Source organism: Salvelinus fontinalis, chromosome 23 (genome assembly GCF_029448725.1).
Source record: "Salvelinus fontinalis isolate EN_2023a chromosome 23, ASM2944872v1, whole genome shotgun sequence".
In the NCBI taxonomy this organism is placed as follows: Eukaryota; Metazoa; Chordata; class Actinopteri; order Salmoniformes; family Salmonidae; genus Salvelinus; species Salvelinus fontinalis.
The window spans coordinates 39,716,932-39,729,817 of record NC_074687.1 but is presented as its reverse complement, the minus strand read 5'-3'; the positions used below and the strand labels follow the sequence as shown (position 1 = coordinate 39,729,817).

Below are 12,886 nucleotides of genomic sequence, written 5' to 3'. Positions count from 1 at the left end.
ACTGTCTGAAATCTCAACCTGTTTTGGTGGGATGGGGTTTTGGCCTGCCTAGAGACGTCACCAGGTGGTAAATTAGTTAATAGACCAATAAGAAAGAGTTCCAAACCTCTCTGCCAATAACATATCCTTTTCAGACCATTCACAAACAGTCCTAGCCCAAAAATATATATATCTTTGCTAAGAAGCTATTTTGTTTCTTTTTGACCATTTATATTGAAAACAAACACTATGAGTTAGTTAATTGTTACCCAGAAATTATTTGAAATTGAGATAAAGAACATTATGTTATCGTCATGCAATGACATTTTCGAATACTTTCGAAATACAGGGAGTGGTTTTTGAAATGGTATTACTGATTTACCAATTACATTTAAGTGATAATGCCCTTGAAGCCGGTGTTTGGCCCGGCAAACTGTGCCAATATATCCTCCAAACACCGGCTTCGGGGGCGTTATCACATTTATACAACGGGTTACCAACATATTCAAATAATGATTTACATACACTACTGTTCAAAAGTTTGGGGTCACTTAGAAATGTCCCTGTTTTTGGTCCATTAAAATAACATCAAATTCATCAGAAATACAGTGTAGACATTGTTAATGTTGCATATAACTATTGTAGCTGGAAACAGCAGATTTTTTTATGGAATATCTACATAGGCGTACAGAGGCCCATTATCAGGAACCATCACTCCTGTGTTCCACGTGGTGTTAGCTAATCCAAGTTGATCATTTTAAAAGGCTAATTGATCATTAGAAAACCCTTTTGCAATTATTTTATCACAGCTGAAAACTATTGTTCGGATTAAAGAAGCAATAAAACTGGCCTTCTTTAGACTAGTTGAGTATCTGGAGCATCAGCATTTGTAGGTTCGATTACAGGCTCAAAATGGCCAGAAACAAAGAACTTTCTTCTGAAACTCGTCAGTCTATTCTTATTCTGAGAAATGAAGGCTATTCTATGCGAGAAATTGCCAAGAAAGTGAAGATCTCGTACAACGCTGTGTACCACTCCCTTCACAGAACCGTGTAAACTGGCTCTAACCAAGTATATATTTTCAGAGTTTCAAAAATGAGTTGTAAAAATGTCTCAGAACTCTGCTGAATTCCCTCAATTGTAGGCCAGCTAAGTTAACCTAGGCTACTTAATGTTACTAGCTCAGTAGTTGAAGTTGTTATATTATCATTAGAAGTCTATTATCAGGTAAAAGCACATACTTATTATTAATCATTTCTTGAATATTTATTAGCTTATCATTCAGTCAAATACGCTATGCTACAGACATTGAAGTTGTCTTTGAGCGTTAAGGGAACCCGTTCCACAAAATTGTTATTATATTTTTCAATCTTGAAATACAAGGGTGAATGTTATTAATCAGTGACTGAAATTTCGCGCTACGTGATATTCAGTTCTGGACTTGGAGACTTGGAGAGCGCTCAAAGCGTTGTAGAATGACCCTCTGAATAACAGGGCGTGGTTTTGGATTAACTGCGTTGGGAAAAAGATAGAAGGCATCAGGACACTGTTGTTCAGAGGAGCTAGTCAACAACAACAAAAACGGGTTAAAAAAAAGTTAACACAATCACTTAACTGAAGCTGGAAAGACTGCAAACTAGCTGCACTTTGTTTCATTTTACCTTTTTAAAATGCAAATGTCTTTGTATACAGTGCATTCGGAAAGTATTCAGACCCCTGGACTTTTTCCACATTTTGTAACTTAACAGCCTTATTCCAAAATGGATTAAATAAACCATTTTCCTCATCAATCTACACACAATACCCCATAATGACAAAACAAAGGCAGGTTGTTAGAAATTTTAGCAAATGTATTAAAGATTAAAAAAACAGAAATACCTTATTTACAAAAGTATTCAGACCCTTTCTATGAGACTCAAAATTGAGCTCAGGTGCATCCTGTTTCCATTGATCATCCTTGAGATGTTTCTACAACTTGATTGGAGTGCACATGTAGTTCAATTGATTGGACATCATTTGGAAATGCACACACCTGTCTATATAAGGTCCCATAGTTGACAGAGCATGTCAGAGCAAAAACCAAGCCATGAGGTCGAAGGAATTGTCTGTAGAGCTCCTAGACAATTATGTCAAAGCACAGATCTGGGGAAGGGTACCAAAACATTTCTGAAGCATTGAAGGTCCCCAAGAACACAGTGGCCTCCATCATTCTTAAATGGAATAAGTTTTGAAACATCAAGACTCTTCCTACAGCTGGCCACCCGGCCAAACTGATCAATTGGGGGAGAAGGGCCTTGGTCAGGGAGGTGACCAAGAACCCGATGGTCACTCTGACAGAGGTCCAGAGTTTCTCTGTGGAGATAAGAGAACCATCCAAAAGGACAACAATCTCTGCAGCACTCCACTAATCAGGCCTTTATGGTAGAGTGGCCAGACGGAAGCCACTCCTCAGTAAATGGCACAAGACAGCCTGTTTGGAGTTTGCCAAAAGGCACTTAAAGACTCTCAGACCATGAGAAACAAGATTTTCTGGTCTGATGAAACCAACATTGAACTCTTTGGCCTGAATGCCAAGTGTCACGTCTGGAAGAAACCTGGCACCATCCCTATGGTGAAGCATGGTTGTGGCAGCATCAAGCTGTGGGGATGTTTTTCAGCGGCAGGGACTGGGAGACTAGTCAGGATCTAGGGAAAGATGAACGGAGCAAAGTACAGAGAGATCCTTGATGAAAACCTTCTCCAGAGTGCTCAGGACCTCAGACTGGGGCAATGGTTCACCTTCTAACAGGACAACAACCCTAAGCACACAGCCAAGACAACGCATGTCCTTGAGAGGCTCAGTCAGAATGTCCTTGAGTGGCTCAGTCAGAGCAATTGAACATCTCAGGAGAGGCCTAAAAATAGCTGTGCAGCGACGCTCCCCATCCAATCTGACAGAGCTTGATAGGATCTGCAGAGATGAATGGGAGGAACTTCCCAAATACAGGTGTGCCAAAATTGTAGCGTCATACCCAAGAAAACTCTAAACTGTAATCGCTGCTTAAGGTGCTTCAAAAAAGTACTGAGTAAAGGGTCTGAATACTTATGTAAATGTAATATCTGTGTTTTCGAAATTTGCCAACATTTCTTTAAAACTATTAATTATAGGGTATTGTGTGATGATTGACGAGGGGGAAAAAACTATTTAATCAATTTTAGAATAAGGCTGTAATGTAACAAAATGTGGAAAAAGTTAAGGTCATAAAAATGATGATTCATGATAACGACTGGCTGAGAAACGTTGCCTGCCTGTCTGTCTGTCTCGTCCAGACTCCCGACACATTCATTACTATGGGACAGCAGGAGATCGATTGAATATTGAAACAATGTTGCAAATGTCGGACAGACAGACAGCAAGGTTAATACAAATCTCAGCTGTTGAAAAGTAAATGTTAGTCTAAAGAAAATGTGAGATAATGTCTAGATGGTTTTTATAGTGGAGATCAAGTTTATAAAGTGCCTAGCTGAGTTGATGAGACAGTGGATTGCGGAGTCAGATGGAACAGAGTAAATAGGCATTTTAACATCATAGATTTAACCGGTGGTAACTTGTGGAATAAATAGACACCGGCTGGAACGTGGTTTTAACCAATCAGCATTCAGGATTAGACCCACCCGTTGTATGAAATATTTTATCTTAGACAATCTCATATGGCAAGACAAAAAATGTTCTGTTATTGTCAGGACTATTTCATTGTTAGAATATGCTACAGAATAGGATGCATCTCAAATGGCACCCTGTTCCATATACTCTATAGTGCACTACTTTTGATCAGAGCCCTATGAGCCTTGCTCACTAAAAGAAGTTCACTACAAAGAGAATATTGTACCATTTGGGACACCACCTATGTTTACATCCCATACAGTTTTGACAGAGAACCCAATAGGCTTGTGTTAGGACCATCTGATGTTAATGTACCTTGCCATTCTCGTCTCTGAGGTCGAATGTCAGCTCCAGATTTTTCAGGAAAAAATCTGCGAACTCAGGGTACATGTCAAGCACCTCCAAGAAATCTTCCCTCTGGATCGTGTGCAGGTCACAGTAACTCAGGGCTCTGACATCCGCATTGGACTTCCCAGGCTTGGCGTACAGATGGATCATTTCTCCAAAGATGTCATTCTTCCCTGGTGAGTAGAGAGCGAGAGAGTAGACTGGGTTAAACACTGTTTCCCATGCTTGTTCAATGAACCATAAACAATTAATGAACATGCACCTGTGGAACGATCATTAAGACACTAACAGCTTACAGACGGTAGGCAATTAGGACACTAAAGAGGCCTTTCTACTGACTCTGAAAAACACCAAAAGAAAGATGCCCAGGGTCCCTGCTCATCTGCGTGAACGTGACTTAGGCATGCTGCAAGGAGGCATGAGGACTACAGATGTGACCAGGGCAATAAATTGCAATGTCCGTACTGTGAGACACCTAAGACAGCACTACAGGGAGACAGGACAGACAGCTGATCGTCCTCGTAGTGGCAGACCACGTGTAACAACACCTGCACAGGATCGGTACATCCGACATCACACCTGCGGGACAGGTACAGGATGACAAAAACAATTGCCCGAGTTACACCAGGAATGCACAATCCCTTCATCAGTGCTCAGACTGTCCGCAATGGACTGAGAGAGGCTGGACTGAGGGCTTGTAGGCCTGTTGTAAGGCAGGTCCTCACCAGACATCACCGGCAATAATGTCGCCAATGGGCACAAACCCACCATTGCTGGACCAGACAGGACTGGCAAAAAGTGCTCTTCACTGACGAGTCGCAGTTTTGTCTCACCAGGGATGATGGTCGGATTCGCGTTTGTCGTCGAAGGAATGAGCGTTACACCAAGGCCTGTACTCTGGAGCGGGATCGATTTGGAGGTGGAGGGTCCGTCATGGTCTGCGGCGATGTGTCATTGCGCCATCGGACTGAGCATGTTGTCATTGCAGGCTATCTCAACGCAGTGGCAGACCACATGTAACAACACCTGCACAGGATCGGTACATCTGAACATCACACCTGTGGGACAGGTTACAGGGAAAGCATCCTCCTCCCCCATGTGGTACCCTTCCTGCAGGCTCATCTTGACATGACCCTCCGGCATGACAATGCCACCAGCCATACTGCTCGTTCTGTGAGTGATTTCCTGCAAGACAGGAATGTCAGTGTTCTGCCATGGCCAGCGATGAGCCCGGTTCTCAATCCCATTGACTACATCTGGGAACTGTTGGATCGGAGGGTGAGTGCTAGGGCTAGGCCCCCCCCCCCCCCCCCCACAGAAACGTCCGGGAACTTGCACATGCCTTGGTGGAAGAGTGGGGTAACATCTCACAGCAAGACCTGGCAAATCTGGTGCAGTAATGAGGAGGAGATGCACTGCAGTACTTAGTGCAGCTGGTGGCCACACCAGATACTGACTGTTACTTTGATTTTGACCCCCCCTTTGTTCAGGGACACATTATTCAAATTTTGTTAGTCACATGTCTGTGGAACTTGTTCAGTTCATGTCTCAGTTGTTGAATCTTGTTATGTTCATACAAATATTTCCACATGTTAAGTTTGCTGAAAATAAACGCAGTTGACAGTGAGAGGATGCTTCTTTTTTGCTGAGTTCATATTCTCAGAAGATTAGGAGAACGGCTCTGTCTGTCTGTGTGTAACACAGGAGACTGTTGAGGAAAGGACGGCTCATAATAATGGCTTGAATGGAGCATATGGAATGGCATCAAACACATGAAAACCATGTGTTTGATACCATTCCACTTAAGGTGCCACCAACCTCCTTTGGAGTGTAGACTAATGCACTGGACTGGTGTGGAGAAGGACAGCCTGTCTGGGTTTGCCTTTGAGGATATGAAAAGTAGAGTGCCTATTTTCTGTCTGTCTCTATATGCGTTGTCAACTCAGGTCTGTACATCAGTGGTCTTGATCCATAATTTAAACAAAGAAATACAGTATATAGTATATCCGATAGAAACAAATTTGATGTGATGAGCAACGTTTGAGTTAGTGATCAACATACTTTGCTTGTTCAACTACAAAAAGGAATCGATTGTTGTGATAATGAGATAGAATGCATTTGTTATATTTGGAATTACTGTTGTATAATGAATTATATTACGCTCTTTACAAACGTGAGAGACCAGTTTGTCAGCTCTCAGCGGGTGGCGTGTATACGAAGTGTATAGTTTAAAGGGCATCTTAAGCCACTCGTCATCGGTCTTAAGGCGGCCTTTCACTGGTGCCAGGTCTTAGTAAATGTCAACCCATGTGCAGCATTTTGTGTGAATGAGATGCAATAGGTTGGACTGCTGTGTGGCTTTAAGTGACCTATGAGGAGTAGCCTCCAGCCTCAATGTTCCACCTCAGCAGGGACCAGATACTTCCCTAACACACGACAGCAGCACAGCAGAGTGGCTCAGAGTAGAGGCCCACACTCAGCTCTCACACCAAAACTTTGTATCACGATTACAATAGAACACTTGCTTTCAATAGAACACTAGCCCACTACAAACAATTCACATGTTATTGGTTCTCAAAAGCATCCATTAAGCCTATACATACAAATGGATTTCTCTGTGATATATTAATACTGTATGTTTTGTTATCAAATACGCTGATCTACAGTATGAGATTCGCATATTCAACACCTGAATGTATTTTATACTAGTTACTACTAGTCTTATCTGGTTAGGAGTTCCCAGCTAGCACAGTGGATCTGGGCCGATTCCGGGTGAGAGTCGGGGCACTTGGGCTGAGAGTCAGACTCGGCCGACGTCATGTGGCCGATCCCGGTGTGTTATCTGGCCCAAATGGGGCTCGGGCCGATTGGGGCTACTCTCTACTCTCTGGCAGAGGATTACACGGGCTGCTTTATATAACATTTCATTATTTATTTATTTGTCCATATTTTGTCATTGTTTTTGTGATAATTTTTAAAAATTAAATTCTTTAAGAGTCCTGTTTAAGTAGTATTTTAGTATTTTGAAATTTTGTGCAAGGCAATTGATAAGCATTCAAAACTTTCCCGAGTGGCGCAGCGGTCTAAGACACTGCATCGCCGTACAAACTGCGTTGCTACAAATGCTATTTCGATACCCATGCCGGCAGCGAAGCACAATTTGCCTAGCGTCGTCTGAGTTAGGGGAGGGTTTGGCCGGCCAGGATGTCCTTGTCCCATCACGCTGTAGCGACTCCTGTGGCGGGCCAGGCGCATGCACACTGAAACGGTCACCAGGTATATGGTGTTTTCTCCGTCAAAACATTTTTCGGGGTGGATGGGTATCATTTGTATTCATAAAATGTGTAATAGTAATATTTAAAATGACTAAATGTGCATCGGGCCGCTTCTGGGGGTATTCTGGTAAGATGCCGGCAAAGTAGGCTGAATTCCACGGAAACGGCCCGATGTACTTGGGGCGATTCTGGGCAGTCATTCATTTTGATTCCGGGCCGAGTCCGACACCCGATTCCAGACTGATTCATTCAGTACCGCCACCCCGGAAGAGGGCGCTTCTGGGGCGATTCCTCATTGCTAGCTGGGTTTCCTTCTCACATTTAGACAAGAACAGTGACTAAAGAAATTAAGTGGTGCCAGTTCTTAAAGGAAACCCGAATGCCCCGGTACCAACTAGAGGCTAGTATCAATCACGTCTATCTTATTGGGTGGGTATTTCATCTTTACGGTTCTGCTGCCGTTTGCAGCTACTGCTACTATGTGATGGCTTCTTGCTTTGCATCAACGCTGCTGTGTAACTAGATGTTTCATGCTATGGTGCTGTGTTCTGATGTAATATTTTCTTGCGAATGCTCATTAGCTGTGTTTCAACCTCGTCCGCGTCGTTCAACATGGTCATGTTGCAATGTTTGGCTGCTGTGAGGATGTCACTGATTGTGAGAATCAACCATGTTGCTGCTCTATTGTTGTCAGTCAGTAGCGGCTAAAAACTAGCTAGCTAAGTAGAATTAGCCTCGGGAGTAGCCTATCATATAACTACTCGTTTGTTCCCAATACCTGCTTTCAGGCAGATTCGACGCGCTCCGTGAACACACACCCCATCATGGGGAATCATCCCCTGTCATACAAGAAGGAAGTAGCCTATGCTAGGCTAGCATACAGGCAATGCGTCAAAATATACAGGAGTTAGTAGCAATGTTTTTTAATCAGGATCAGGAGATTAATTGTATTGGTCACACACACATATTTAGCAGATGTTATTGCAGGTGTAGCGAAATGCTTGTGTTCCTAATTCCAACAATTCAGTAGTACTAACAATTCACAACAATACACAGAAATCTAAAAGTAAAAGAATGGAAAAAAAACAGTATGTAAACATTTTTAAAGTGACTAGTGTTCCATTATTAAAATGACCAGTGATTCCATGTCTATGTACATAGGGTAGCAGTCTCTTTGGTGCAGGGTTGAGTAACCGGGTGGTAGTCGGCTAGTGCTGGCTATTTAACAGTCTGATGGCCTTGAGATAGCTGTTTTTCAGTCTCTCGGCCCCAGCTTTTATGCACCGGTACTGACTGACCTTCTGGATGATGATGGGGTGAACAGGCCGTGGCTCGGGTGGTTATTGTCCTTGATGATCTTTGGCCTTCCTGAGACATCGGGTACTGTAGGTGTCCTGGAGGGCAGGTAGTTTGCCCCCAGTGATGCGTTGGGCAGACAGCACCACCCTCTGGAGAGCCCTGCAGTTGCGGGCGGTGCAGTTGCCGTACCAGGCGGTGATACAGCCTGACAGGATACTCTCAATTGTGCATCTATAAAACTTTTTGAGGGTCTTAGGGGCTAAGCCAAATTTCTTCAGCTTCCTGAGGTTGAAGAGGCGCTGTTGTCTGTGTGGGTGGACCATTTCAGATTGTCAATGATGTGTACGCCGAGGAACTTGAAGCTTTTCACCTTCTCCACTGCTGTCCCGTCGATGCGGATTGTGTCCTGAAGTCCACAATCAGCTCCTTCATTTTGTTGACATTGAGGGAGAGTTTATTTTCCTGGCACCACTCCGCCAGAGCCCTTACCCCCTCCCTGTAGGCTGTCTCGTCATTGTTGGTAATCAGGCCTACGACTGTTGTGTCGTCTGTAAACTTGATGAGTTGGAGGCTTGCGTGGCTATGCATTTATGGGTAAACAGGGAGGGAGCTGAGCATGCACCCTTGTGGGGCCCCTGTGTTGAGGATCAGCGTAGTGGAGGTGTTATTTCCTACGTTCACCACCTGGTGGCGGCCCGTCAGGAAGTCCAGGACCCAGTTGCACAGAGCGGGGTTAACAGCCTTGCGAGGGTTAACACGCTTAAATGTCTTACTCACGTCGGTCACGGAGAAGGAGAGCCCACAGTCCTTGGTAGCGGGTTGCATCGGTGGCACTGTGTTATCCTCAAAGTGGGCGAAGAAGGTGCTTAGCTTGTCCGGGAGCAAGACGTCGGAGTCCGCGATGTGACTGGTTTCCCCTTTGTAATCTACAATTGTCTGTAAACCCTGCCACATACGTCTCGTGTCTGAGCCATTGAATTGTGACTCCACTTTGTCTCTGTACTAACGTTTTGCCTGTTTGATTGTCTTACAGAGGGAATAACTACACTTTTTGTATTTGACCATATTCCCAGTCACCTAGCCGTGGTTAAATGTGGTTAAAAACGTTCAGTTTTGGGCCTCCCGGTTGGCGCAGTGCTCTAGGGCACTGCATCGCAGCGCTAGCTATGCCACCAGAGTCTCTGGGTTTGCGCCCAGGCTCTGTCGCAGCCGGCCGCGACCGGGAGGTCCGTGGGGTGACGCACAATTGGCCTAGCGTCGTCCGGGTTAGGGAGGGTTTGGCCGGTAGGGATATCCTTGTCTCATCACACTCCAGCGACTCCTGTGGCGGGCCAGGCGCAGTGCGCGCTAACCAAGGGGGCCAGGTGCACGGTGTTTCCTCCGACACATTGGTGCGGCTGGCTTCCGGGCTGGAGGCGCGCTGTGTTAAGAAGCAGTGCGGCTTGGTTGGGTTGTGCTTCGGAGGACGCATGGCTTTCGACCTTCGTCTCTCCCGAGCCCGTACGGGAGTTGTAGCGATGATACAAGATAGTAATTACTAGCGATTGGATACCACGAAAATTGGGGAGAAAAGGGGGAAAAAATTTAAGAAATAAGAAAAAAAACACAGAAAACGTTCAGTTTTGTGCAAATGCTGCCATCTATCCATGGTTTTGGTTTGGGTAGATTGTGTAGTCAGTGGGAACCACATCCCCGATACACTTCCTGATGAACTCAGTCACCGTGTCCGTGTATACGTCAATGTTATTCTCATAGGCAACCCTGAACATGTTGAACCATGGATTTCGATTGGTCAGACCAGTGTTGAATAGGCCTTAGCATGGGTACTTCCTGTTTGAGTTTCTGCCTATATGAAGGGGGGAGCAGAATGGAATTGTGATCTGATTTGCCAAAGGGAGGGTGGCGGAGGTCCTTGTAGCCATCCTGGAAGGGAGAGTAACAATATTTGAGAGGTTTTGAAGCGCGAGTACTCCAGGCAATGTGTTGATAGAACTTTGGTTGCATTTTCATGAAATTTGTTTTGTTAAAATCCAAAGGTACAATAAATGCGACCACAGGATATGTGGTGTCCAGTTTGCAGAATCGTGGTATCGGCTTGAGGGGAAATATGCACGGCTCTGACTATAACCGAAGAGAATTCTCTTGGGAGGTAATACGGACGGCATCTGATTTTAAGGTATTCTAGGTTGGTTGAACAAAAGGTCCCTGTACGTTATCACAATCACACCATGAGTAGTTGATCATGAAACATACACCACCACCTTTCTTCTTCCCGGAGAGTTCTTTATTTCTGTCTGCACAACGTACTGAGAACCCAGCTGGTTGTATGGACAGGGACAGTATATCTGGAGAGAGCCATGATTCCATGAAACAGAGTATGTTACAGTCCTTGATTACTGTCCTGAAGATGATCCTTGCCATGAGCCCATCTACTTTATTGTCCAGGGACTGAACATTAGCCAGTAGGATACTCGGAAGAGGTGGATGGTGTGCACACCTCCTGAGTCGGCCTAGAAGTCCACTCCGAATACCTCTTCTCCACCGGCGGCGTCTTGGAGATGCCTCGGGGATAAGTTCAATTGCCCTTGGGGGTACGAACAAAGGATCCAATTCGGGAAAGTCGTATTTCTGGTCGTAATGCTGGTGAGTTACTGTCGCTCTGATATCCAAAAGTTATTTCCGTCTGTATTTAATAACACACAAAAAATAAAATAAATACAGAAAAGTTGATTAGGAGCTAGAAGATGAGCTGCATGTCTGTCGGCGTCATCTATCATGGTGATTCGATAGTATTTCAGTCTATTTGCATACATTTATCGTTTAGTGCAGCATCAATACCGATTTTCGTTTAACTGCACATTGCGCAGCTCATGAGAACACTGGAATTATGCATACTATCACTGATGGCTATATTTACGGGTCATCCCAGTCACATTAGTAGTGACTTGCGCCGGCAGTCACACCTTAAATGTTGTACAAGTCATTATGACTATGGAACCCTAGTCCCCCACACAGTTTAAGATAGAACGCATTCGATTTTTATTAATTTGCAGAATATTCTGGATTATTGCACTTGTATAGCTACACTCCTGCTGGTTTCTGCTCTTAGCAATCTGAGTATCTGCGTTCTTGAGAGCATATTTGTTGCACGAGTCACACTATTAGCATACATTTACGGTATAATTTCAGTCAACGTAGTTATATTTGATTCTTATTTGCAGCAGTAGATTGAAGCTTTTTAATAGCATGTCTTATGTGTTATGGATGTTAAATAGGTGGTCCTCCCTGTCAATTCATCTTGCATTCTAGTAGTATTACTCTAGTGACTGGTCTTATTCTATCATATGTTATTGTATTGTATGCTATTTTAGCGATCACTTCATTCTAGGCATCATGTATTAGTAGTTGTTTCTATTCATTTTCTGTGCATTTTGTTACTTTCATGTCTTACATACTAGTTATATTATGTGTTTAGGCTGCAACTCGTAATGCTGTGGTGAATGCTTGCACATTCAGGTGTTAGCTGGAATTCTTTGCTTCATTTTCCACACACAGTCTGGCATGGCTGCCAGTATTGCATCGTGGGAGCATATGCTGGTTAGGCTCTGTATACATCACCTAGGTGGATGTTGTGTTATTCGGGCTGTATGTTCTGTGTTATCTGTACATAGTGTTATGGCATGCGGGATATTGTTGCAAGAGCACACAGTGAGGTTGTGGTAACCTAGAACGATGGCACATAATTTTAGGATAGTGGTGTCGGGTTCACCTAGGTGTCATGAAAAGGGTTGTACCAAAATGTTTGGTGTATTAGAATAATTGATTATGCTTATGTTTTATTAACTTCTTATGGCTGCAGGGGCAGTATTGAGTAGCTTGGATGAAAGGTGCACAGAGGTGCCCAGAGTAAACGGCCTGCTCCTCAGTCATAGTTGCTAATATATGCATATTATTAGTAGTATTGGATAGAAAACACTCTGAAGTTTCTAAAACTGTTTGAATTATGTCTGTGAGTATAACAGAACTCATAAGGCAGGCAAAAACCTGAGAAGTTCCACTTCCTGTTTGGATTTTTTCTGAGGCTGCTAGATTTTCAACCAAGCTCCCAATGAAATTACAGTGAGATATGGATGAGTTTTCACTTCCTACGGCTTCCACTAGATGACATCAGTCAATAGAACTTTGTCTGATGACTCTAATGTGAAGGGGGGCCGAAGGAGACTGGAATGAGTAATCACTGCCATGAGGTGACCACGCATTGAACACGCGCGTTCACGTCAATGTAATTCTCCGGTTGGAACGTTATTCAAGATGTATGTTAACAACATTCTTAAGATTGATT

At 43.9% G+C, this 12,886-nt stretch overlaps 1 protein-coding gene across 4 annotated transcripts in view; it reads right to left on the bottom strand.

Moving 5' to 3' along the window:
• LOC129821312 (potassium voltage-gated channel subfamily H member 7-like) overlaps positions 1-12,886 on the bottom strand; it is a 120,618-nt gene that overhangs the window by 31,883 nt on the left and 75,849 nt on the right. For all 4 annotated transcript variants that reach the window (XM_055878834.1, XM_055878835.1, XM_055878836.1 and 1 more), the window contains one exon: positions 3,938-4,143. In XM_055878834.1, coding sequence (XP_055734809.1) covers positions 3,938-4,143 — 206 coding nt within the window. The remainder of the gene's footprint in view (positions 1-3,937; positions 4,144-12,886) is intronic.